Consider the following 27,521-nt stretch of genomic DNA (forward strand, 5'->3'; position numbering starts at 1 on the left):
CCTGTACTGTCGCCTGGCTGGCTGGCTGAGCCAATGAAACCTGTTTGACCTCCACACACACATGGTGTCCTCTAGATAACACCCAGCTGTGGTGGGTCAGCCTGCACTGTCACTCAGCACGTGAGAGAGTGAGAGAGAGAGAGCGATAGATAGAGAGAGATAGAGATAGAGATAGAGATAGAGATAGAGATATAGAGATATAGAGAGAGAGAGAGAGAGAGAGAGAGAGAGAGAGAGAGAGAGAGAGAGAGAGAGAGAGAGAGAAATAGAAAGACAAGAGAGAAAGGTGAATAGGGGACAGTAGGTAAGGGGGCATCGCTGTGATGAATGGCATAAGAGGATCTCTCCTTCATCCCTCCCAGGCCCCATAGCCCCTCATGACTCCACTCTGATAGCAACAAGATCTCACGGTCTCACTTCAGTATTCAACGTTTGTCCAGAGGGGGGGATAAATGTTAAAACTCGACGATTCAATTTAGCGATTCATTCCGACTGGTTAACGTAAGGGTTAAGATTTAGGATAGGGGTAAAATATATACAGTACTGTGCAAAAGTTTTAAGCAGGTGGGAAAAAATGCTGTAAAGTAAGAATGCTTTCAAAAATAGACATGTTAATGGATTATATTTATCAATTAACGAAATGCAAAGTGAGTGAACCGAAGAAAAATCTACATCAAATCAATATTTGTCATGACCACCCTTTGCCTTCAAAACAGCATTAATTATTCTAGGTACACTTGCACACAGTTTTTGAAGGAACTCGGCAGGAAGGTTGGCCCAAACATCTTGGAGAACTAACCACAGTTCTTCTGTGGACTTAGGCAGCCTCAGGTGCTTCTCTCTCTTCATGTAATTCCAGACAGACTCGATGATGTTGAGATCAGGGCTCTGTGGGGGCCATACCATCACTTCCAGGACTCCTTGTCCTTCTTTACGCTGAAGATAGTTCTTAATGACTTTCGCTGTATGTTTGGGGTCGTTGTCATGCTGCAGAATAAATTTGGCCAATCAGATGCCTCCCTGATAGTATTGCACGATGGATAAGTTTCTGCCTGTACTTCTCAGCATTGAGGAGACCATTAATTCTGAACAAATTCCCAACTCCATTTGCAGAAATGCAGCCCCAAACTTGCAAGAAACCTCCACCATTCTTCACTGTTGCCTGCAGACACTAATTTGTGTACCGCTCTCCAGCTCGTCGGTGAACAAACTGCCTTCCGCTACAGCCAAATATTTATACTTTTGACTCATCAGCACAGAGCACCTGCTGCCATTTTTCTGCACCCCAGTTCCTGTGTTTTCGTGGGAAGTTGAGTCGCTTGGCCTTGTTTCCAGGTTGGAGGTATGGCTTTTTAGCTGCAAGTCTTCCATGAAGACCACTTCTGACCAGACTTCTCCAGACAGTAGATGGGTGTACCAGGGTCCCACTGTTTTCTGCCAATTCTGAGCTGATGGCACTGCTGGACATCTTCCGATTGTGAAGGGAAGTAAGCATGATGTGTCTTTCATCTGCTGCAGTAAGTTTCCTTGGCCGACCACTACGTCTACGGTCCTCAACGTTGCCCGTTTCTTTGTGCTTCTTCAAAAGAGCTTGGACAGCACATCTGGAAACCCCTGTCTACCTTGATATTTCTGCCTAGGAGAGACCTTGTTGATGCATTACAACTACCTTGTCTTGTTGCTGTGCTCAGTCTTTCCATGGTGTATGACATTTGACAGTAAACTGTCTTCAGCAACCTCACCTTGTTAGCTGAGGTTGGCTGTTCCTCACCCAGTTGTATTCCTCCTACACAGCTGTTTCTGTTTCAGTTAATGATTGTGTTTCGACCTACATCTTGAATTGATGATCATTAGCACCTGTTTGGTATAATTGTTTAATCATACACCTGACTATATGCCTACAAAATCCCTGACTTTGTGCAAGTGTACCTAGAAGAATTGATGCTGTTTTGAAGGCAAAGGGTAGTCACACCATGTATGGATTTGAATTAGATTTTTCTTCTGTTCACTCACTTTGCATTTAGTACATTGATAAATATAATCTATTAGCATGTATTTTTGAAAGCATTCTTACTTTACAGCATTTTTTTACACCTGCCTAAAACTTTTGCACAGTACTGTATATTTTTTTATGAGTACCTAGCACTGGGATTGAACCCGCGATCCTCAGAGCTGTAGATCACGGTTCAAGCACTTTCTCTATCCCCATCCTCAACACCCTAGCAAGCCGCAAGCCTACTAGGTGGTAATAGGCGATCACGTTGACCATAGTGGAAGGTATTGAAGGCATCTCTTGACGTCCTGGGGACCTGGACAAACGTATAATACTGCAGTGGTCTGGTGTGACCTGGCTGCTGATATATGGGAGATGGCAGCAATAGTACAGCAGAGTGCACACTAAGTTATTTCAGAGCACCTAAATGAATTCTAAATGAATTCTAATTGTGACCATTACTGGGATATTGGGCTCTCCAGGACCTGGTAATGTTTCCTGATTTCCATTTTTCATTAGCAGCCATTCTACAGGCCAGCAGGCTGGATCCAGGTGAGAGAATAGAATAGCTCCTTGACCAGAGACTTCTAAGTAGTCACTCAGTTCTTCACTGGAGCAGTTCATAGCATACCATTCCCCTTTGTGTTTCAAGGGCAGAGTAAAGAGTAAAGGACTTCCGACACACACACACACACACACACACACACACACACACACACACACACACACACACACACACACACACACACACACACACACACACACACACACACACACACACACACACACACACAGGGGAAAGGTAGTGATGGCAAAGGGGACATCATTCTTTCATACTGGCTACCGAAGAGGAGAGGAGGTCTCTTAAGAGATGTGAGAGGCAGTTTAAAGGTGGAAAGTGATCTGTGGCCCTGCGTTTACCTGACCATGCTGGTAGATGAATGGCTAATATGAAGGAGTAAGAGGACAGTGAGAGAGCCAGCTACCTTACTGGAACTTCAAAGAGCTCACTTCAGGATGTATGTCACACAACTAAATAATTAGAACATTCCTGCGGGGTCAGAACTGTGTAATAGCTACAGGTAACTGCCAAAATAAAGGAAACATGTCAGTAAATGAGGGATACAAAGTGTACTGAAAGCAGACATTTCCACACAGGTGTGGTTCCTGAGTTTATTAAGCAATTAACATCTCATCACGAAACAAAAATGCCCAGTTGCCCATTATATGAGCTACCATGGCTAGAAGAAGAGATCTCAGTTACTGTGAAAGAGGAGTCTCAAATGAGCATAGGGGTTTTAATGTGTGTGTGTGTGTGCATGTGTGTGTGTGTCTCAGTCACCAGATCTCAACCAAATTGAACACTTATGGGAGATTCTGGAGCGGCGCCTGAGACAGTGTTTTCCACCAACATCAACAAACACCAAATGATGGAATTTCTCATGAAAGAATGGTGTCTCATCCCTCCAGACACTTGTATAATCTATGCCAAGGCACATTGAAGCTGTTCAAAAACTAACTCCGTGTGTTATGTCAGCTGACCTGCGTTAAACCATGGCTTGCCATCCCTTTGCTTGTTGTCTCTTAAAATCCTAACTAGTGTAGGGGGGTTGGGAATAGATCCAACACCAGACCCTCCATCCCCTTCTAAGCCCACTCCAAACCCTTGTGTTTGTGGAACAGATCAGTTCTGGGTTAATTCACCCCGGCTAAAGCCACTGGAGCTCATTTCACCCCTTAGGCTTCAATTCCATGCCTCTATTCTTGGAAGGAACGACAGCCATCACACACTCTCCATCACAATTATCATCCACCCCTCCATCCCTCCACCCCTCCACCCCTCCATCCCATCACTCTGCGGTTCACAGCTCGCTGTGCCGCCAATCAATTTACCACGCCCATAAATGGAAAAAAATAATTGTTTGATGGATGATAAAGAAAATCTTCTAAGCTTTTTTCTGTGGATTAGTGAGTTATTGAAGAGCACCTAAATGAATTCCAAATGAATTCTAATTGTGACCATTACTGGGATATTGGGCTCTCCAGGACCTGGTAATGTTTCCTGATTTTCATTTTTCATTAGCAGCCATTCTACAGGCCAGCAGGCTGGATCCAGGTGAGAGAATAGAATAGCTCCTTGACCAGAGACTTCTAAGTAGTCAATCAGTTCTTCACTGGAGCGAAAGTATTCACACCCCTTAGCATTTTTCCTGTTTTGTTGCCTTACAACTTGGAAATGTTTGTTTTTTTTTGGGGGGGGGGGGGGGGGGGGGGGGGGGGTTGTATGATTTGATTTACACAACATGCCTACCACTTTGAAGATGCAAAATATTTTTTATTGTGGAACAAACAAGAAATAAGACAAAAAAACTGAAAACTTGAGCGTGCATAACTATTCACCCCCCCAAAGTCAATGCTTTGTAGAGCCATCTATTGCAGCAATTACAGCTGCAAGTCTCTTGGGGTGTGTCTCTATAAGCTTGGCACATCTAGCCCATTCTTCAAGGCAAAACTGCTCTAGCGCCTTCAAGTTGGATGGGTTCCGCTGGTGTACAGCAATCTTGAAGTCATACCACATATTCTAAATAGGGTTGAGGTCTGGGCTTTGACCATTCCAAGACATTTAAATGGTTCCCCTTAAACCACACAAGTGTTGCGTTGCAATATTCTTAGGGTCATTGTCCTGCTGGAAGGTGAATCTCCGTCCCAGTCTCAAATCTCTGGAAAACTGAAACAGGTTTCCCTCAATAATTTCCCTGTATTTAGCGCCATCCATCATTCCTTCAATTCTGATCAGTTTCCCAGTCCCTGCAGATGAATGACATCCCCACAGCATAATGCTGCCACCACCGTGCTTCACTGTGGGGATGCTGTTCTCGGGGTGATGAGAGGTGTTGGGTTTGCACCAGAAATAGCATTTTCATTGATGGCCAAAAAGCTCAATTGTAGTCTCATCTGACCGGAGTACCTTCTTCCATATGTTTGCAAATGTTTTTCCTTAAACAATGTGTTTGTCTGTCCACTCTTCCATAAAGCCCAGCTCTGTGGAATGTACAGCTTAAAGTGGTCCTATGGACAGATACTCCAATCTCCGCTGTGAAGCTTTGCATTTCCTTGATGGTTATCTTTGGTCTCCTCGTTGCCTCTCTGATTAATGCCCTCATTGCCTGGTCCGTGAATTTTGGTGGGCGGCCCTCTCTTGGCAGGTTTATTGTGCTGCCAAATTCTTTTTAAAAATTGTTTTTATAATCCAACCCTGATCTGTACTTTTCCACAACTTTGTCCCTGACCTGTTTGGAGAGCTTAGTCTTCATGGTGCCGCTTGATTGGTGGTGCCCCTTGCTTAGTGGTGTTGCAGACTCTGGGGCCTTTCAGAACAGGTGTACAGTTGAAGTCAGAAGTTTACAAACACTTAGGTTGGAGTCATTAAAACTCATTTTTCAACCACTCCACAAATTTCTTGTTAACAAACTATAGTTTTGGCAAGTCAGGTCATCTACTTTGTGCATGACACAAGTAATTTTTCCAACAATTGTTTACAGACAGATTATTTCACTTATAATTCACTGCATCACAATTCCAGTGGGTCAGAAGTGTACATACACTAGGTTGACTGTGCCTTTAAACAGCTTGGAAAATTCCAGAAAATTATGTAATGGCTTTAGAAGCTTCTGATAGGCTAATTGATATCATTTGAGTCAATTGGAGGTGTACCTGTGGATCAAGGCCTACCTTCAAACTCAGTGCCTCTCATGTGAAAATCAAAAGAAATCAGCCAAGACCTCCGAAAAAATTGTAGAGCTCCACAAGCCTGGTTCATCCTTGGGAGCAATTTCCAAACGCCTGACGGTACCATGTTCATCTGTACAGACAATAGTACGCAAGTATAAACACCATGGGACCGTGCAGCTGGCATACCGCTCAGGAAGGAGAAGCATGAAAAGTGCAAATCAATCCCAGAACAACACTAAAGGACCTTGTGAAAATGCTGGAGGAAACAGGTACAAAAGTATCTATATCCACAGTAAAACTATATAGACATAACCTGAAAGGCTGCTCAGCAAGGGAGAAGCCACTGCTACAAAACCGGCATAAAAAAGCCAGACTACGGTTTGCAGCTGCATATGGGACAAAGATTGTACTTTTTGGAGAAATGTCCTCTGGTCTGATGGAACAAAACTAGAACTGTTTGGCCATAATGACCATCGTTATGTTTGGAGGAAAAAGGGGGAGGCTTACAAGCCGAAGAACACCATCCCAACCGTGAAGCACGGGGGATGGCAGCATCATGTTGTGGGGGTGCTTTGTTGCAGGACGGACTGGTGCACTTCACAATATAGATGGCATGATGAGGAAGTACAATTATATGGATATATTGAAGCAACATTTCAAGACATCAGTTAGAAGTTAAAGCTTGGTCGCAAATGGGTCTTCCAAATGGACAATGACCCCAAGCATACTTCCAAAGTTGAGGCAAAATGGCTTAAGGACAACAAGGTCAAGGTATTAGAGTGGCCATCACAAAGCCCTGACCTCAATCCTATAGAAAATGTGTGGGCAGAACTGAAAAAGTGTGTGCTAGCAAGGAGGCCTACAAACCTGACTCAGTTACACCAGCTCTGTCAGGAGGAATGGGCCAAAATTCACCCAACTTATTGTGGGAAGCTTGTGGAAGGCTACCCGAAATGTTTGACCCAATTTAAACAATTTAAAAGCAATGCTACCAAATACTAATTGAGTGTATGTAAACTTCTGACCCACTTGGAATGTGATGAAAGAAATAAAAGCTGAAATATATAATCTCTCTACTATTATTCTGAGATTTCACATTCTAAAAATAAAGTGGTGACCCTAACTGGCCTAAGACAGGGAATTTTTACTTAAATGTCAGGAATTGTGAAAAACTGAGTTAAAAAAAATATGGCTAAGGTGCATGTAAACTATATACACTTCAAGTGTATATATAATGAGATCATGTGACAGATAATGTGACACTTAGATTGCACACAGGTGGCCTTTATTTAACTAATTATGTGACTGAAGGTAATTGATTGCACCAGATCTTATTTAGGGGCTTCATAGCAAAGGGGGTGAATACATATGCACACAGCACCACTTTTCCGTTTTTTTATTTATTTTATTTTATTTGAAACAAGTAATTATTTCCATTTGACTTCACCAATTTGGACTATTTTGTGTATGTCCATTACATGAAATCCAAATAAAAATACATTTAAATTACAGGTTGTAATGCAACAAAATAGGAAAAACGCCAAGGGGGATGAATACTTTTGCAAGGAATAGTTTTGAAAAGCCAACTGACATTTACTCCTGAGGTGCTGTTGCATCCTCGACAACCACTGTGAATATTATTATTATTTTACCATGCTGGTCATCTATGAACATTTGAACATCTTGACCATGTTCTGTTATAATCTCCACCTGGCACAGCCAGAAGAGAACTGGCCACCCCTCATATCCTGGTTCCTCTCTAGGTTTCTTCCTAGGTTCTGGCCTTTCTAGGGAGTTTTTCCTAGCCACCGTGCTTCTACACCTGCATTGCTTGCTGTTTGGGGTTTTAGACTGGGTTTCTGTACAGCATTTTGAGATCTCAGCTGATGTAAGAAGGGCTTTATAAATACATTTGATTTGATTTGCAAAGCACTGTTGCATACCATTCCCCTTTGTGTTTCAAGGGCAGAGGGGATGGAGCAAAGCATGCACACACACACACACACATGTACACACATGTACACACACATACACACACACACCTGCACTTAAAAACATAGAGCAAAATTAATTTTCAGGCTGATCGCTTCACAGAGGTGAGAGGCACACGGGTCCAGCAACACATTGAGCTGGAGGTAGAGAAAGGCTGCAGTCTGTTCTTGATTTGATGGAATTGTGTCATTTGTCAGTTGTGACACACAATGAGCTATGAGGAAGAGTGCTGGATTGGAACGTTCCCTTTCTACTGGGCTCCTTGAGGAAGCTAGCACATTGTGATTGTGCTTTCCTTGTGTCGTACAGTTTTGGAAGCACTGAAGTGCACGCATATATGCACAGACGCACACGCACGCGCACACACACACACACACACACGCACGCACGCACGCACGCACGCACGCACGCACGCACGCACGCACGCACACACACACACACAGACAGAGTGTGTAATGCAGCAGGGGCTGTGGAGTAGAGTGAATAGGTGGCATATGGCAGGTCCCTCTACAGGCCCACCGTTATTCTGCCTGTCTTCACTCTGCTCCCCTCCTCTCTTCTCCTCTCCTGTTCTGTTCATTTCTCCCCTCAGCCTGACGGATGCGCCCCCAGAAAATGTGCACAACAGCAGCTTTCAAGGACACACTTCTTATTGTCTGTGTACATTACAGTAATGTGTGTAGGTGCATGTACAGTGTTTGTGTGTGTGTTGGGGGAATGTATGTGAGTGTCTTCAGTTTCTATATTGACATTAAAACTAAACGATGGGGACGGCAAGCAGCCAGAATGGTGTGGTCATGCAGTTCGGACAGATGCTAGCTGACTGTGTGAGAGGGTCGCAGGAGAAGTGAAAGTGTGTAACCACACTCCGTGCTGTGTAGGGAGACATGTTGTACTGGAACCAGTAATGAGCCAGTAAAAGACTGGCCACTCGTGGGCCTCCCAGTACCGTATGGTAGGGGAGAAACACTCCTCGTTTGTCCCAAACCAACGGAGAAAATTCCAGAATGACAGAGTCAGGATATGTTGGATTGTACCTCAGGGAATCTGAGGCATTCACATTTTGGTATGAGCAAGCGTTCACTGGAGAGCAACAATGTGCTCCAATCCTTGAATACAATTTTACTCAAAAGTCTCCTGAAATGTCTAAAAATTAACACTATTCACCTTGGTGTTTCTTTGAATAAGAAGCATGTGGATTGGACTGTAACCAGGATGGGCAGTATCAAATCATGTGTGTGGTCTTGCCTTACCTTTGGATGCCTCTGTTCCGTACGGGTTGCCCAGGCTGTCCGTCAGGTCAGGTAGCCAGGCATCTCTGACTGCGGACTTGAAGACGTCACGGTTGTCAAGGCTCTGGATTGGCCGGAAGTTGCTCCTCAGGTATTCCACAGACTTCACATGGTCCTGCTGCTCTGTGGTAAAGATGGAGTAGAACGCCTCCAGCTAAAAGAGATATAGAAAGAGAGAGGTAGAGAAAGAGAGAAGTAGAGAAAGATAGAGATAGAGAAAGAGAGAGATAGAGAGAGGAAGACGGAAAAACACACACCTTAAGGAGGAGAGAAATGACCATAATACATGTTGAGGATATTGAAACCTCTGACATCATGTGAACTGGAAAATTGGATTCATGAGCTGATTTGTTTTGTTCATGGCATCTTTCAAGCAGCCAATGCCCAGTGAGATCCTATTTTCCTTTGCCCATACATGTGTAATGCTGTAATCTTGTTCCTAGCTGAGAGTCTAAGAGGCGTGAAGGGCCAAGCTAGCCCAGCCTAATCAGGGGAATAGCGTTCACGAAGCAAATAGAAAAACATGAACAGCTGTACCCCTCCTCTCCTCTCCTCAGCCCAGAGAAGAACAAGCACCACCACAGAATAACCACTATCTGACCAGGAGCAGGGACCCAGGAAATAATCACAATAATCTGCCGAGCGGTTTAAGAGCTGCTTAAGATGATGAGTGCAAAGTCTGTCCATCAACATCATGATGACATGCTAACGGCTACAGAAACAACATGAGCTGAGACTGATCATGTGAAAAACACACAGTCGATTTAGAGTGAAAAAAGCGGATAGAGAAAGAGAGATGTAGGGAGGGATGGTCTCATTTCCTCAGTGTGTGATTTGGTCAGGGAGTGGGAGTGAGGTTGTGGGATAAACAAGCAGTCGGTATGGTTACAGTGAGAGGGTTGGAACACTTCCCTGTCTGCTCGGCTCTGTGTGTGTTTACTAAGCAGACTGAGACTGGAGACCTGGGGAATACTCAGCTCAATGACTACCCCCTACAGTGGCTGTGGAGGGTGTGTGTGTGTGTGTGTGTGTGTGTGTGTGTGTGTGTGTGTGTGTGTGTGTGTGTGTGTGTGTGTGTGTGTGTGTGTGTGTGTGTGTGTGTGTGTGTGTGTGTGTGTGTGTGTGTGTGTGTGTGTGTGTGTGTGTGTGTGTGTGCACCACAGATTTCTCTCATCTGACACTATAGGGAAGATGTATTCCAGCAGAATAGTAACGTATCTTCCATTCTTTGACAGGCCACATGTGATGTCCCTTAGGCTGAGCCCTTCTATAGGCTGCATTGGCCATCATGGCTGATCTGCTAAACATCAGTAGCCTCCAGCCCTGGCACAGACTGCACAGGCTCAAGCCAGGCCGTGTCGAAGCAATACGCTGCTCTCCACCAAATCTCTTAATCAGACTAGAATCTGCTAATCCCTAATATGGCAACACCCTCCTGAAAAAGCCGCTTATTCGGGTTGAAATCTCTTCCAGGCCTGCCAGAGGATTTCTGTCTTTGTGTGGAAATCACAGTGCGATTGGAGACTAATCCTTCCAGGAGTGACGCCGCACACACTCACGCAAACACACACACACACACACTCACACTTCTGTGACTAGTGAGGAAGGTATCTGTGATGGGGAAAGCAGAGGGTTAAGTGGCCTGGCGTGGCACACACTCACACAGTCCAGATGTTACAAGTGGAAGCATTTTAGGCGGAGCTGTCGCTATGGAATAGCTGAGCATCGATCTGCTTTAAAAGCCACCCTTAAGCTACATCTGTCACTCCCAATGACCTACTTCCACCACTGATCAAGAACAAAAGACTGAGATGGAGGGAGAGAGAGAGGGAGGGCGAGAGATGAAGACGTAGACAGACAGGGGAGAGGGAGTGCACTGTCTTCTTTCCATGTTCTTTCATCTTGGCCAATGATGTTTTCTTCAAACCTCAGGACAGGGAAGGTGGGAACAATAGACTTCAAAGCCGAGTTCAATCAAATAAAAAAGATTGACTAATGGTCAGGGGTAAACATCCGGAGGATAAAGGATAGGAACGGTAATGATAAAGGATCAAAGTGACAGGAAGGAGGTACATGGATAGAGCCCCTGTAATGGATAGAGCTGCCTGGATGGATAGAGCCCCTGTAATGGATAGAGCTGCCTGGATGGATAGAGCCCCTGTAATGGATAGAGCTGCCTGGATGGATAGAGCCCCTGTAATGGATAGAGCTGCCTGGATGGATAGAGCCCCTGTAATGGATAGAGCTGCCTGGATGGATAGAGCCCCTGTAATGGATAGAGCTGCCTGGATGGATAGAGCCCCTGTAATGGATAGAGCTGCCTGGATGGATAGAGCCCCTGTAATGGAAGAGCTGCCTGGATGGATAGAGCCCCTGTAATGGATAGAGCAGCCTGGATGGATAGAGCCCCTGTAAGTCCCTGTCCTGTTCATCAACACGACTCAAGCATCTCCCTGATTTTCCACCACCTCTCATGTGTCGATCATGGTAGGTAGCTAGGTCTCCGCCTCTCAGGAGAGTCTAAAAAAAGACTTCTTATACCAGGAAGCTCTGTAGAGGTGCTGTGAAAACCCCCATTGTATATTCCATATATATCCCAGAACATTATTCATTGTTGACTGGATCTCAGGCAAAATCAAATAATCCGAAAGGTCAGGCTCAGAGTTCCTCCATGCTGCTTTTCATCTTCTCTACTCTGCCTCTCTGCTCTCTTCTAATTCAGAGGATGACAACAGACAAATCCCCTCTACTCTGCTATGAGACACCTGCTGTTTTCTGGTGAAGAAGCACCATTCACCTTGAGCTCTAATAAACACCCTATTGTAAAACATGTCTGCCATTTATCATTGTATTCAAGAGTAAAATAACATTTGCTCATTTTAAATGATCATTCTACAGAATATGGTAATGTCCCCTATTAGAAACTTGGTTCACTTTACAGTAGGTTATAATAGCGAAGGTATGCCTATCTTCTTCTGGCTGTGTGTGTGAAGAACAGTTTTTTCGAGCTGTATGCAGACAGTGAATGTAATGCTGGTTTTATACAGGTTTTAAGTGTATGTGATAGTCTTATTGCTAGCCGTACTGTGCATGCAGCTGCTGTGACCGCCCACCTTTCTGCTAGCTTTTAAGGGTGCATAGACCTATATACCAGTGTGCCATTTTGCATTCAGCAGTAGGATATGCTGTTGCTTATGGGTGGTTTGTCTTCAGCTGAGCTCTATGAGAGCAGCTCTATGTAGCAGCTCTATGTAGCAGCTCTATGTAGCAGCCAGTATGTGATTTAGCCAGACAGTATGTGATTTAGCCAGACAGTATGTAAGGGGAATATGAAGCTGACTAGCGGTGAGCTAGTGGTATTCAAGTGGTATAAAGCTTTATGTATGAGTGACCTATCTCTGTGTGGGCCCAGAGCCAGCACCTCTCCTCCACAGCTTTTGAGCTGTCTGGTCCTTGACTAAGCTTTGGCAGATAAACACGGTCTGCCACCGAGCACGGTCACAGGGGGCAACGGTCGACCACCCCTCAACATCACAGCCCACACATTCCCTCTCTCACAGTCCTTTTCCTCCTCTTCCTCTCCTTCTTTCTCTCTTTACCTCTCCATCTCTAGCCCTTTTTCTCTCCCATCTTCTTTCTCCCAATCTCTATTTCTCTCTCTTTCTCTCTTCCTCTCCTGCTGTGTCCCTTTATATAAAGCCAATACTTCTTACACATTTGGCTTCTTCCAGACGCACTCTTAAGTAAACTCATTTGGCCTCATTAGAATGTAAGTTTGACAAATGTTCCCTGGACTGTTGGGGAGGAGAGAAGGACCCAGCGAGGTCAGAAACTGCACCATCACATTACTAGCCATGTTTGTCTCAACCCAGTCCCAAATACAAACATCACACATTAGCTATGTGAGAAAATTACAGCTCCTGGAAGAAGGAGGCCATTAGTCAAAGGAAATAAGTCAGTGTGTTGTGTGTGTGAGAAAGAGAGAGAGAGAGAGAGAGAGAGAGAGAGAGAGAGAGAGAGAGAGAGAGAGAGAGAGAGAGAGAGAGAGAGAGAGAGAGAGAGAGAAGCGCACACCGTCAGTGAGCGAGCGAGCGATAAAGTGACTCACCTGTTTGTAGGAGAGGAACACAGGTCTGTTGAAGACGATCCACTCTACCACCTTGCTGCAGGGTGGGGTGGTGAGAGAGCCTGTGTAGCGATAGTAACTCCCCAATGATGACGGCAACAGATCCCTCAGAACAAAGGGCTCCAGGAAGGTTTCTTTCTCTGGGGGAGAACAAGCACAGTGACGCAAGGAATCAGTATTGACCATTCAGTCATATCACATACAGCCACTATAAACACGTAGTATATCTCTATACTACGATGCTTGGGAATGAGAAACTATCATTTTTGATTGGAATAAACAGGGTCATGGGGATTTAGGTATAACCCTATAGTACTGATGTAAGACGTCTAGTTTGGCTGCCATAAGGATTATTCAACCAGGCCTTAGTCAGAGCTGCTGTGCGTAACCACTGGATCTGGCCCCAGTGTCCCTGGCTACATCAGAACCCAATTGACAACTCAAGCTTGAAACAAATACCCCTCTATAGCTGATCAATCCGACTGAGGACAAAACCGCCCATTTCCTTCCAAAATCCTTTTGTGATGGCAATGCTTACCAGTCAAAGACAACAATGGCATCCACACTTTGCCCAGGATAGAGATAAAGAGAGAGGAGGCAAACCTCTTGTGCCATAACTTTTCTTGACCAACAATGAGGAGTCTACAACCAACCCCTCTACAATAGAGATAACAATGTAAATAACCTCCAAAGATGTGGCGAGGAAACAAAACAAAATGGCTGTATGAATCCTCCTGGCCCACATTTTCAATACATAACTAAACTGGGAATCCTATTGAGCAGGGGTGAAAAGGGGGCTTAGCGTGCTAGCAATGCACCACGGAGCTGCATCAGATTGGACGTGAATGGGAGAGCTGGGGGATTAAAGCCACTGCTGGAGAATAGAGGACAGATAGAAGGAGGCACAGTAGCAGGGAAGGCACTATACTACTGCTTCTACCACAGCTGTAACACTAGTTAGGTTCACATGCTGTACTGTAGTCGACTGTACAGTAAGCTATTTCAGCCTTTATAAATTCATTTCCAATCAGGGTTGGAGAGTGCCGAGTCAGTGGAGACTTCAAAGCCACTGTGAGACGCTGAATTAATAGACTTGTAATGCCAGTGAGGAGCGGGGAGTTCATTTCAGCACTGTCACGGGAGACCACTGAGAAAGAACGCTTCACTGAGAAAACAATGCCTGACACTGAGCTAACACTGGGCTAACACTGGACAAATACACTACTAACACTGAGCTAACACTGGACTAACACTGGACTAACACTGGACTAACACTGGGCTAACACTGGGCTAACACTGGGCTAACACTGGACTAACACTGAGCTAACACTGGGCTAACACTGGGCTAACACTGGACTAACACTGAGCTAACACTGGACTAACACTGAGCTAACACTGGACTAACACTGAGCTAACACAGGGCTAACACTGGGCTAACACTGGGCTAACACTGGACTAACACAGGGCTAACACTGGACTAACACTGAGCTAACACAGGGCTAACACTGGGCTAACACTGGGCTAACACTGGACTAACACTGGACTAACACTGGGCTAACACTGAGCTAACACTGGGCTAACACTGGGCAAACACTGAGCTAACACTGAGCTAACACTGGACAATGTACATGCAAGAGAATACAATGACGTACAGGGTTAAGGGAGTACAGTATGTCACCTCATCAGCCCCCCTCTACTTTACCTCCTTCATATCCATCATTAAGACACAACTGTATCATACAGCTGGGACGTATTTATTAGTAGATACTTGAATCACTCCTAAATCTTCATATTATGCCCCAGTACCTTTTCACAGCTCAAATCCACACGTCTTCAGACAGAAAAAAAGTCTGTGGCTTACTGCATAATTCAAATCAAATGACATTTTATTGGTCACATACACATGGTTAGCAGATGTTAATGCGAGTGTAGCGAAATGCTTGTGCTTTTAGTTCCAACAGTACAGTAATATCTAACAAGTAATCTAACAAATTCACAACGACTACCTTATACACAAAAATGTAAAGGGATAAATATGTACATATAAATATATGGATGAGCGATGGCCGTGCGGCATAGGCAAGATGCAGTAGATGGTATAGAATACAGTTTATACATATGAGATGAGTAATGTAGGATATGAAAAGATTATTAAGTGGCGTTATTTAAAGTGACTAGTGATATTAAATCCATTAATTATATTTATTAAATTGGCCAGAGATTTGAGTCAGTATGTTGGCAGCAGCCACTCAATGTTAGTGATGGCTGTTTAACAGTCTGATGGCCTGGAGATAGAAGTGGTTTTTCAGTCTCTCAGTCCCAGCTTTGATGCACCTGTACTGACCTCACCTTCTGGATGATAGCAGGGTGAACAGGCAGTGACTCGGGTGGTTGTTGCCCTTGATGATCTTGTTGGCCTTCCTGTGACATCGGGTGGTGTAGGTGTCCTGGAGGGCAGGTAGTTTGCCCCCGGTGATGCGTTGTTCAGACTGCACTACCCTCTGGAGAGCTTGCGGTTGTGGGCGGAGCAGTTGCCGTACCAGGCAGTGATACAGCCCGACAGGATGCTCTCGATTGTGCATCTGTAAAAGTTTGTGAGTGTTTTAGGTGACAAGCCAAATTTCTTCAGCCTCCTGAAGTTGAAGAGGCGCTGTTGCGCCTTCTTCACCACGCTGTCTGTGTGGGTGGACCATTTCAGTTTGTCCGTGATGTGTACGCCGAGGAACTTAACTTTCCACCTTCTCCACTACTGTCCTGTAGATGTGGATGGGGGGATGCTCCCTCTGCTGTTTCCTGAAGTCCACGATCATCTCCTTTGTTTTGTTGACGTTGAGTGTGAGGTTATTTTCCTGACACCACACTCCGAGGGCCCACTCCTCCTCCCTGTAGGCCGTCTCATCGTTGTTGGTAATCAAGCCTACCACTGTAGTGTCGTCTGCAAACTTGATGATTGAGTTGGAGGCGTGCATGGCCACGCAGTCATGGGTGAACAGGGAGAACAGGAGAGGGCTGAGAACGCACCCAATGTAGCCTATGATTTGCCTGTGTAGATGGGCACCCACTGTACTGAGTGTACCTTACAGAGTCTCCTGGACTCATCGTGTTTATTCAAATAGGAAATGAATGAACAAAGGATTTTCAGCGTTCTGTTAAGATTAAAGTCAGACAACGCTTTGGGTGTCATTTAACGTACATGTGTTGACTGGCCCCAGCTTAAATCCACTCGCAACATCTATCTCCTGCACAAGAGATATCTGAGCTGTAAACTACACACAGACACACACACACACACACACACACATGCATGGTCTCACACAAGCACACACACACAGATACTCAGAACTGTGCCTGTAAGCACTTGATGTCTCCTGATATGTGTCCTGAGGACGTGTCTTTGCGCCTAGATTCTGTACCTGCCCTTGACGTATAATTAAATATTAAGACTAAGTAACCTAATGGATGATTACTTGAGCAGACAGATTTCCTGTTCCACAGGCCCGTGTGCTTAAAATACCAGCAGAATGAGCTCCGTCGCCGCCACATTAATAATACAATTAAAAGGCCTTCCTTTGAGCCACAGGAAACACACAGAGCCATTGAAAACAGTGGATGGCTTCACAACGTTCTCACAACAAATCTTCCTCTGACACTTCAAACAAGTGTTTGTTTGTGCGTCTACGTGTGGATGGATCCCAGGGAACGGGATAGGATGTGTTGCAGTGTTAGGATTTATTTCAGCAGCGGTGGCAACGACTGTGAGAAGGGTTGGTTGGGTGAAGGGGGGGGAGGGGGGGTTGTTGGACGACTGTGAGAAGGTCACTTCTGGGGCATTCTAACAAAAAAGCCTGAAAATTAAATGTTGTTCTCTTCTTTTGTTTCATTTTATCTCTTGAACTCAATGACATCACCAGACAATTCTATACTAACCCCAGAGATAATTGATCTAGCGTAACATTACTGTTTCATAGCAAACAATCATTACATAATAGGTTTGGCTCATAGAGATAGTTAGAGGATGCAACATTGTCTCTGTACCATTATGGCGTCTGCGAGCATGGGCAGTGCTATTGAGGCCATCTCCACTTTGAAGTAGTCAATGTTCTTCTTCCACTACTTCTATGAGTTGGTAAACAAACTGAAAGGGTGCGTACTGCCACCTGGAGTGTGTTGTTTGAACAGGTATAAAGCCAATTTGGGGATTTACTGCCACATGCAGTTATGGAATGTGTGCTCAAGAGTATAGTACATTGGTTGTTCCCTCCTACTGACCTGGATGGAATTATGTGATCCTTCCTTAATCCAACACAAAGCCACAAATGTCTCATGTTTAGAGGGAGCATACAATTGGCATACTGACTGCAGGAATGTCCACCAGGGCTGTTGCCAGAGAATTTAATGTTAATTTAATTTAATTAAGAAGATGTGTCCCGCTGCATGAGGCAAATGGTGGTCACACCAGATACGGACTGGTTTTCTGATCCACGCCCCATCCTTTCTTTAAGGTATCTGTGACCAACAGATGCATATCTGTATTCCCAGTCATATGAAATCCATAGATTAGGGCCTAATGAACTGTAACTCAGTAAAATCTTAGAAATGGTTGCATTATTTTTTTGCTTCAGTGTAGTTACATTTTAGGTTTCTGAAACAATCTGATGAGAATCTGAGGAAGATATGTAACTTGTTGTAACTTGTCCCTGTGATCTTAAAAGTCTCGGCAGAAAAATAAATAAATAAATATATTATTTATGTTTTTCAGTGGCGCCAACAATTTAGCAGTGGAGGTGTGGCTCTGCTAAATGAATATAGGGGAAACACTGTGTTGGAAGGAATACTTGTGTAGAAGTTAGCATGTATTTTGCTATTTGTTTGCTGGAAGTTTGTGAGGATGTGTGTGTATGAGAATGCTTAATTCAAATCCATAAATATTGAGTCTCCCTCCCTCCCTCTTACTCCCTCCTCTCCCTCCCTCCGTGCCTGTCCCCTCCCCGTCTGGGGGCGGCAGAGCTTAAAATACATCTCTTCATTCACAACTGGGAGACAGCAAGAGACAGGCCTGTCAGCGGGGGAGGAAAGGGGGAGATGAGGGAGGCGGGGGACCCCACGGTCATATCTGTCTCGGATAAAGACAGTGCATATCTCACCCCCCGTCACGCTGCCTGGCCCTGGGCACGCCACAGTCTGCCTCCTCTCTCTCAACCTTAGCTCTTTCTCTCTCTCTTCTCCCGTCACATTCCCTCCCTCCTTTTTGTCTTCCACCAGCACACTCCCTTCTATCCTCTTCTCTCCATTCACACTACCTCCCCTTCTCCTCTCCTGCCTCAGAGTCCCTCCTCCTTTATACTGCCATCATCACACTCCCTCTCTCCTGTCCTCCCTCACGTTCCCTCCCATTTCCCGTTTCCCGTCACACTCCCTCTCTCCTCCTCTCTAGTCCCATCATATCTCCACCCTCTCACCACAGGACACCGCCAGAGCCCTCAGCAATAACACATGGCATCAAAGACAGGAAGACAACGGGACTATCATTGTGACTGTCATGGTGACTGTCATTGTGAAATTGACGGTGGAGGATAATTATGATATTGATGATGATGGCTTTCACTGGTTACACTAAAAATAACGTGGCAACGAAGATTGTATCATCATCATCATTATTGTCATTACCATCATCATCACCATCTGACAATATAGTTCTGCATTGTTTTACGATACAGATATGGCTCTGTCTGTAAGACACATTCTTAATGTATCAGTATTTCAAAGTTCCACAGTCCTTCTACATCAGTGAGAGCTCAGTGAATCAAAGATCAGAGCAGTCTTTATCTTAGCCTGTCGAGTGCCTTAAGCCTTCACCCTTATAACACAATTCCTGTCAGATTTATCAGCTTTATCTCATATCAGAGTTCAAACAATTACCCAACTATAATCACTACACCAGGGACACACCCATATCCCTCTGGTCTCATTCAGACAAGGCTTGAATTGTCTCTTGCAGATCTGCTAAAAATTGTGGGCAGAACCAACATGAATATTCCTAATAGTTTATTTTGTCTGTCGGGACTCCTGGGGGCAACCTGGGGTATGTTCGGTATAATTAGGCGGTTGCAAAAAAAATTGACTACCCAATGACTGAAACACGAATGAAAAGGGGATGAGCTTTTACGGTGTTACATGCAACCTTGCAAAAATAATGTTGTTATCCTCAATGAACAAATGTTGGTCAATGACTGGTCAATTCATAGTCCCTCCTGGAAAATTCATAGTCCCTCCTGGAATGATTGGGTGATGGAAGTGTCACTCACCATGATGGACTACGCCCCTCAGGCCATGGATAATGGGGTCCACTGCTGGGTTGTCTTTCAGTCCCACCTGACAACAGGAGAGGAGAGAGGAGCAGGAGACACACATTAGAGCCTGGGTAATATCTAATACATTGAAATGTAACATTGATTCAACACCCTCTGATCCTTTCACCCAACAAAGAGAGAAAACAGTAGTTACAGAAAGAAAGGGGAGGGCAGAGCGAGAGGGAGAGAGAGAGGAGAGAGAGGAGGGAAAGAGAGGGAGAAAGAGAGGAGAGAGAGGGGGGAGAGGGAGGATAGAGAGGGGGAGAGAGAGGAGAAAGAGGGGGGAGAGGGAGGATAGAGAGGGGGGAGAGGGAGGATAGAGAGGGGGGATAGAGAGGAGAGAGAAAGAGAGAGAGAGAGGAGGGGAGAAAGACAATTTCTTGTAGAGTGAGTACAATCTCATATGGTGAGAACAATCAGAGTCAATCAGAAGTCTGTTTGACCTGAGCCGGAGGAGCAATACACATGACGTCAATGGACTCTATAACTATGTAGGTCATACAGCTAGCCAAACAGGCACGCACTCAGGCACTCAGAATATGTTTTTAAAACACAGCTGAAACAGGGTGACAGATAGTCCATGTCTGTGAGCAGCAGAGCAGCAGGTAAAGTAGGGAGAAAATGACTGTGATTAGAACTACTGAGAGATGGAGGAAGATGCAAAAATACACATAATTTCCCTACGTCATTATTTCATCTCACAGAAAGGTTGAAAGGAGTGTTAAAAACAGGATTGCTATCTTTTTCCTGGCACTCAGCAGGGGGGGACAAGGAAAAGAAGCCATCTTTAAGTATTGGGACAAAGCTCCACACTGAGCTTCAACACACTTCAATGGTGTCCTTTCCTTTTCTCCCCACGTGGAGAGACTAGGAAGACCCCTCCTGCAGGACATCATTGTAAATAGCATCAGAGACTAATCTAACAGTTACAGGTGCAACCTTCCCTGTTACCTTCCTTCCTTCCTCACCCTCCCATGACACTCATTTGTTCTTCTGTGACCCACTAAGTCCATGGTCTTCATTTTTCAACCATGCGTCCATTTCGGAGTAAATTCTGACATACGTGGATTTGCTTCCGCAACAAATTCTTAGGATTTATACATATATGCATGTTTTCATTGATAAACCAGAGCCATACTATATTTCTGCGCTCGTGAGCGAGCCCTACACCCTCCATTCACCTTTTATGGTAATAAAAACACCCTCATTTGCTGTATGATTTGGAGATGTTGGAACGGGGCCATGACAGTTTGTAAAAGAAAGCGCATTGGCAAATTTTATCACACTTATGTAGAGGTGTGGGCAGACTGTTTGAATCTTTTGCAGTGGTCTTTTTCAAACAAAAAATACATGCCACCTATAGCGAGTGTCAAACACTGCAGCGCATTCTGCAAGTTTGATTGTCTATTTTAACAATTTACTATTTACCGGTCTATTTACTTTCGAGCATGTTTGGCTATTAAATGTGAGATAGATAAATGGTAGGTTAATAATTGTTGTGTAGCGGGAATAAACCATTCATGTCACAAAAGCAGAGACATGTCCTGCAATGTGATCATGATTTAGGCCCATATAATACAAGTAAAAGAAACACATGCTGCCATGTGGACTCCTCACCAACGGCCAATGCATCTGTTTTATCATTAGGCGTATGCTATAATGTTTTTATTAAACAACCATTTTTATAATTCCCTTCAAAATAACAATATTTGCTTGGAATACAATTGACCAACCACTAGAAGTTGTACGAACGCAAGGTCTGAGTTTTGCGGACGATACGCACACTTTACCGTCAAGTTCAAAATGGATAAATACCAACCTCTGCGGGGAAAAATAGTGCACGCAAGGTTTAGAGTCTTTTATGGTACGCACGCATCTTCGATAAATGAGGCCCCAGGTCTCAGCCACCTCCGTTGACTCCCACTCTGATGTGTCGTAACCACCCACTGTCTTCCTCTGTTCCTCTGTTCGCACTCACCGTGTGAGGCATAGTACATCTACCACAATCCTTTGAGTTCTCTCCCACTGCCCCTCTTTTCTTAAAAAAAATCATGTTTTTGGCAGATGGCAAACCACAGAGAGCTCTGAATGACTGTATCTGCACTGGGGTTTTATTTAAGCAGAGTCATGCGCCAAATCAGCCTACCTAAGACAGCCCTCTGCCAAGAACGACAGAGAGAGGGAAAGAGATGGCTTCAAAGATAGAGATGGGGGGTTAGGAGAAAAGAGATAGGGAGGGAGGCAGAAAGAGAAAGATGGAGAGCGTGACCATGGGAATTATAGTTTCATTATTAATAATTGTCTGTTAAAGCCTGCAACTCTGTCCCCTGGGGACCTTCTCCATGGGGTTACATGCTGTGACTGTTCCTACATGGCCAGTACCACAGCACAGTCCCTCTCCCCATGCAGGCAGTCTGACTCAGGCAAACAACACCATAGAGACACGGCAGAAAGACCAGGCCTGTAACGGCAGCCTTCCTCCTCTTCGTCTGAAGAGGAGGTGTAGCAGGGATCGGACCAAGACGCAGCGTAGTTTGTGCTCAACATATTTAATTAAGACGATAAACGTGAACACTTACAAAATACAAAAATATACAAACGTGGCAAACCGAAACAGTCCTCTCTGGTGAAACGAACACAAAGACAGGAAACAACCACCCACCAACCACAACACAAAACAAGCCACCTAAATATGATTCCCAATCAGAGACAACACAAAACACCTGCCTCTGATTGAGAAGCATATTAGGCCAAACATAGAAACAGACAAACTAGACACACAACATAGAATGCCCACCCAGCTCACGTCCTGACCAACACTAAAACAAGTAAAACACACAAGAACTATGGTCAGAACGTGACAAGGCCAGAGCCACATGACATCTCATCTTGCTTTCATCCATCTAACAGCCCTGATTCACATGCATTTCCCTTCTCAATTACATGAGTGCTAAAGAATAGCTGTGTGCTGATGGCTTTTGGACCTTTATTATATGTATTCCCACGTAAAAATGGCAACTACGATCAATTAACAGAAGCATATTTTGCGGCGATATCAACTTAAAGTGCTCCATCTTCTTTCTGAGGATGGTGACGTCGGTGGCAGTCGATTCTTCAAGCTGAAGAATGTCCCGCTGTAACCAAGGTGACTGGTGACAGAGAGAGGAAGCAGAGACAAAGTGTCTAGGCCATCCCGCTTCATCAACAACTACCCTGGCTGGAGGGCCAAAACACCATAGAACAGTACACTATTACAGTACCAGGCCTTGCCTCTTCCTCAATTTACTACTTAACAAATGGCTAAAACCAACAAGTGCACATTTTTATGAATTATGTTTCTCTGTTAAAAGCTGGAGCTCATTTCTCATTAAGGTTGCACGTACTCTGCTGAACTGGAAGCAGCACTGTGGCGTTATAATTGAGATAATTGATTCAGGGAGGAATGGAGAGTCACCTAAATGAAAGACAGAACACTCCTCCATCACCTAAAAGACACTGCCTCTCCTTAATGTACTGTACACCTTGGCTGAGTTAATCAGAAGTCAACTTCCTCTTACAATAGTACTGCTTGCTCCAGTAAGTATTAAACCTCTGAGAGCGATGCTGGGCCTGGGTCTGCATTCCGTGTGTATCTGAATGAGCGTACGGTGAATCACTGAGCATGTAGACTGTAAATAAGCCAATAAAACTGTAATGATAGATGTTACTACCACAATCTATTTCAATCAAGGTGCCAGGGTGGGCCGTAAAGGCAATGGGAGCCCTGAGAGCTCACGCGAGCCGATAGGGACAATTTGTTCTGTATGGCAACAGACATCATTTAATTAATACGTGCTACAGCTAGAGGAGAACAATCTAATCACCACACACACACACCACACACACACACAGCAATGTATACTCACGCAAACACAGGCAGAGATGTTCACAAACATGAACTCTCCTTGAAGGGAGTCACTTGATCGATAAATTGCTTCAGTTATTAGAGCTGGGACGATAAACCGGAAATTACCGACAACTTGCTAACTCATACCGAAGAAATTTTGCATACAGTTGAATTTGGAAGTTTACAAACACCTTAGCCAAATACATTTAAACTCAGTTTTTCACAATTGCTGAAATGTAATCCCAGGAAAAATTCCCTGTCTTTGGTCAATTAGGATCACCATTTTATTTTAAGAATGTGAAATGTCAGAATAATAGTAGAGAGAATGATTTATTTCAGCTTTTATTTTCTTTCATCACATTCCCAGTGGGTCAGAAGTTTACATACACTCAATTAGTATTTGGAAGCATTGCCTTTAAATTGTTTAGCTTGGGTCCAACGTTTCGGGTAGCCTTCCACAAGCTTCCCACAATAAATTGGGTGAACTTTGGCCCATTCCTCTTGACAGAGCTTTTTCAGTTCTGCCCACAAATGTTCTATAGGATTGAGGTCAGGGCTTTGTGAAGGCCACTCCAACACCTGGAATTTGTTGTCCTTAAGCAATTTTGCCACAACTTTGGAACTATGCTTGAGGTTATTGTCCATTTGGAAGACCCATTTGGGACCAAGCTTTAACTTCTAACTGATGTCTTCAGATGTTGCTTCAATATATCCACATAATTGTACTTCCTCATGATGCCATCTATATTGTGAAGTGCACCAGTCCCTCCCGGACTGGCAACCCTCGGTGGCGACTCCCGGACTGGCAACCCTCGATGGCGACTCCCGACTGGAGGCCGTCGCTGGGGGCTCCGGACTGGAGGCCGTCGCTGGAGACTCCGGACTGGGCCGTGGAGCAGGCACCGGACTCACCAGGCTGGGGAGACCTACTGGAGGCCTGGTCCGTGGAGGAGGCACAGGATGAACCAGGCTGGGGAGACCTACTGGAGGCCTCGTCCTTGGAGGAGGCACAGGATGAACCGGGCTGTGGGGGAGCACTGGAGATCTGGTGCGTAGCCTTGGCACCACTCTTTCAGGCTGAATGCCCACTCTAGCCCGGCACCTCCAGAGCGCAGGCACAGGTCGAACCGGGCTGTAGGGGAGCACTGGAGCTCTGGTGCTTAGCACTTGCACCGCTCCTCTTGGCTGCATGCCCACTTTAGCCCGGCATGTGCGGGGAGCTGGAACAGGCCGCACTGGGTTCTCCTGGCAAACTGGGGAAACCGTGCGTAGAGCCGGCGCAGGACTCACCGGGCTGTGGAGGCGCACTGGAGGTCTGGAGCGCCAAGCTGGCACAAGACGTGCAGGGCTGGGGAGGCACACAGGAGGCTTAGTGCGTGGGGTTGGCACAGTCTTCACCAGACGGCTAGCACGCACCTCAGGACGAGTATGGAGAGCTGACTCAGGTGACATCAACCCGAGGACACGCTCCGTAGGGCGAATGTTGTGCCTCATGGACCAATACAGCAGCTCTATCGTAGCTCTCTCCTCCAATCTCCCCATCAACTCCTTCACTGTCTCTGCTTCACTACCTTCGCTCCCCTCCAAGTTTCCCCCCGACTGGCTCTGGTTCCATCCTCGGCTCCACCGACCGTCCCGTGTGCCCCCCAAATTGTTGGGGGGGGGCTGCCTCTCCTGGCCACGCTGCTTGGTCCTTTGTTGGTGGGAAGTTCTGTCACGGCCGTTAACAGAAGAGGACCAAGGTGCAGCGTGGTGAGCGTACATACTTTTAATAGTAGATGTCGCCAACAAAACAATAAACAATACCAAAACAAACTTGAAGCTGAAGGCAATGTGCCATCAAACAAAGTTAACTTCCCACAAAGACAGGTGGAAAAAAGGGGTACCTAAGTATGGTTCTCAATCAGAGACAATGATAGACAGCTGTCCCTGATTGAGAACCACACCCGGCTAAACACAAAGAAATAGAAAACATAGAAATAAAGAAACTAGAATGCCCACCCGAGTCACACCCTGGCCTAACCAAAATAGAGAATAAAAACCTCTCTATGGCCAGGGCGTGACAACACCAATATACTAATGGAGTTGAACTTGGTATGAAATACTATTACATTTAAAATCTGAAATAAAAAATACAGGTATTTTTCTGAAGCAGCATTATATCATCTTATAAATCATATGCTGGGTCACCTGGTAACCAAACGTAGGATAATATATCATACCAATTTCTTTGACATGGTGTAAAATAGAGCTAATGGAGAGTAACTGTGCACCTCCACCAAAAATGTTATTTATTGCAATTTATCTTTTATCACAAAATAATTGTCAATTTATCGCCCAGTACTAGTAGTTATTGTGTGTTATTGATTTGTTCTCTGTAAGCAGTGAGGTTGCTATTAGCTAGTAGTCTTTCTTGATGTTGTGTGGATACGCAGCCTGGTGGGGTTGTGTAACTTGGCAGACAGAGTAGAGGAGCTTTAAGGTTATCGCCATAGAGGGAAGCCTCACTTTTGAACAGGATACCTCATCACGATAACCACCCCGAGGGATCCATCAACTCTCAGGGCCTGCCAAGATACTGGCTATCTGACAATCAGTTTGGGGGCTCATTGTGTGTGTGTGTGTGTGTTTGTGTATGTGTGTTTGTGTGAAAATAAGTCAATCTATTTCTCTGTGCTCTGCATTCTACATTGGGCGTTGTTACAGTGGTTCCTCCTTTAAAAGTTGCAGCGTACTGGGCGCAGCTTGCATATTGCCGCAGAATTATATGACACGTTATTTAAGTGTGAACCACCTGTACCATTAATGCTAGTTAGTGCTAGTTTGACTAACAGAGGGCATCTTTGAGAAGCATTTGATAGCATTCAATAATGGCTGTACTAGAGAATACGCGGGAGACCGGGGTTCAATTCCCAGACAGGTAGGAAGGAGTAGGCTGTCCTTGTAAATAAGAATTTGTTCTTAACTGATTCCATATGTGTTATTTCATAGTTGTGATGTCTTCACTATTATTCTACAATGTAGAAAATAGTAAAAATAAAGAAAAACCCTGGAATGTATAGGTGTGTCCAAAATTTTGACTGGTACTTGCTTAATTCATTTGATTAATATTATGGTGTTTCTATTCTAAGAAAAATGAAAAATCCTCTGGGTTTCCTTTAGGATAGAACGGAAAATATGGCGCAGTACAACGTGACGGTCGGGAGTACAGTACTGGGCTATTTAGCTAAAGAATACCTGTGTCGTATGGGCACGTGGGAGACCGGGGTTCAATTCCCCAACGGGAAGGAAGGAGTAGGCTGTCCTTGTAAATAAGAATTTGTTCTTAACTGACTTGCCTAGTTAAATAAAGGTTACACTAAGAGCATAACATTTCTACACCCTAATTTTCCAATTCTAGTCTAACCAATACCCAAACGGAGATTCAGTGAAGAAATGTATCTCATTGATTTATCAAGACTAGTCCCCATTCTTGTCTCAGAGCAGCGATGAAACGCTGCTAAAAAAGTTCACTTCAATATGCTCTTTAAATAAATAAGACCTACCCCACTTTTAACAGCACATTACTCAACACTAGTGAGACTCATGTCGCCTACTGTATATCGAAAAATATGACGTAACTCTCCGACAATAATTGCATATAGAGGATTGGAGGATATTTCTGTAATTCAGTGATATTTATTCCCATATTAATTCATTATGGATCTATAACTAAATAAACATCGGCATTTTGAAAGAGTATTTTTATCATTATTTTATTAATGAAAGCATAAAGATGCCATTATTAGTTACATTATTTTAGTTTAAATGTGCATACTGGCACTAAGAACAGAAAAGCGGGAACGTTTCACTTGTCAGCGCCACTATAAGTGCAATGCCCCTTAGTGTTGCCAATGTGGCAGGGTGGGGTCCACCACCCTCCCCCTCCCTTCCTCATGGGCTAGGTCGGTCTTCGGTGCGCGACTCTGCGGCCCATACCGTGCCCCTTGCCTTGAACCTTGCGCGCTTTCAGTGGATACAGCTGGAGAACTGTAAGGCAATCCCATTGTGTGTCACTCGGGAGCTATGAACAATATGACCAATATACAGTCGGAAGCTTCCATACACCTTAGCCAAATACATTACAAATCAAATTCCTGACATTAAATCC

The 27,521-nt window shown here is 44.7% G+C and overlaps 1 protein-coding gene across 2 annotated transcripts in view; it reads right to left on the reverse strand.

The window, feature by feature from the left end:
• LOC129815123 (receptor-type tyrosine-protein phosphatase gamma-like) overlaps positions 1–27,521 on the reverse strand; it is a 305,416-nt gene that overhangs the window by 37,046 nt on the left and 240,849 nt on the right. For both annotated transcript variants that reach the window (XM_055868515.1, XM_055868514.1), the window contains exons 6-8: positions 19,441–19,507; positions 13,118–13,275; positions 8,971–9,163 (exon numbers count right to left, since the gene is read on the reverse strand). In XM_055868515.1, the coding sequence (XP_055724490.1) occupies positions 8,971–9,163; positions 13,118–13,275; positions 19,441–19,507 (418 nt within the window). The remainder of the gene's footprint in view (positions 1–8,970; positions 9,164–13,117; positions 13,276–19,440; positions 19,508–27,521) is intronic.

The sequence above is a fragment of the Salvelinus fontinalis genome, chromosome 18 (genome assembly GCF_029448725.1).
Source record: "Salvelinus fontinalis isolate EN_2023a chromosome 18, ASM2944872v1, whole genome shotgun sequence".
NCBI classification, from domain to species: Eukaryota; Metazoa; Chordata; class Actinopteri; order Salmoniformes; family Salmonidae; genus Salvelinus; species Salvelinus fontinalis.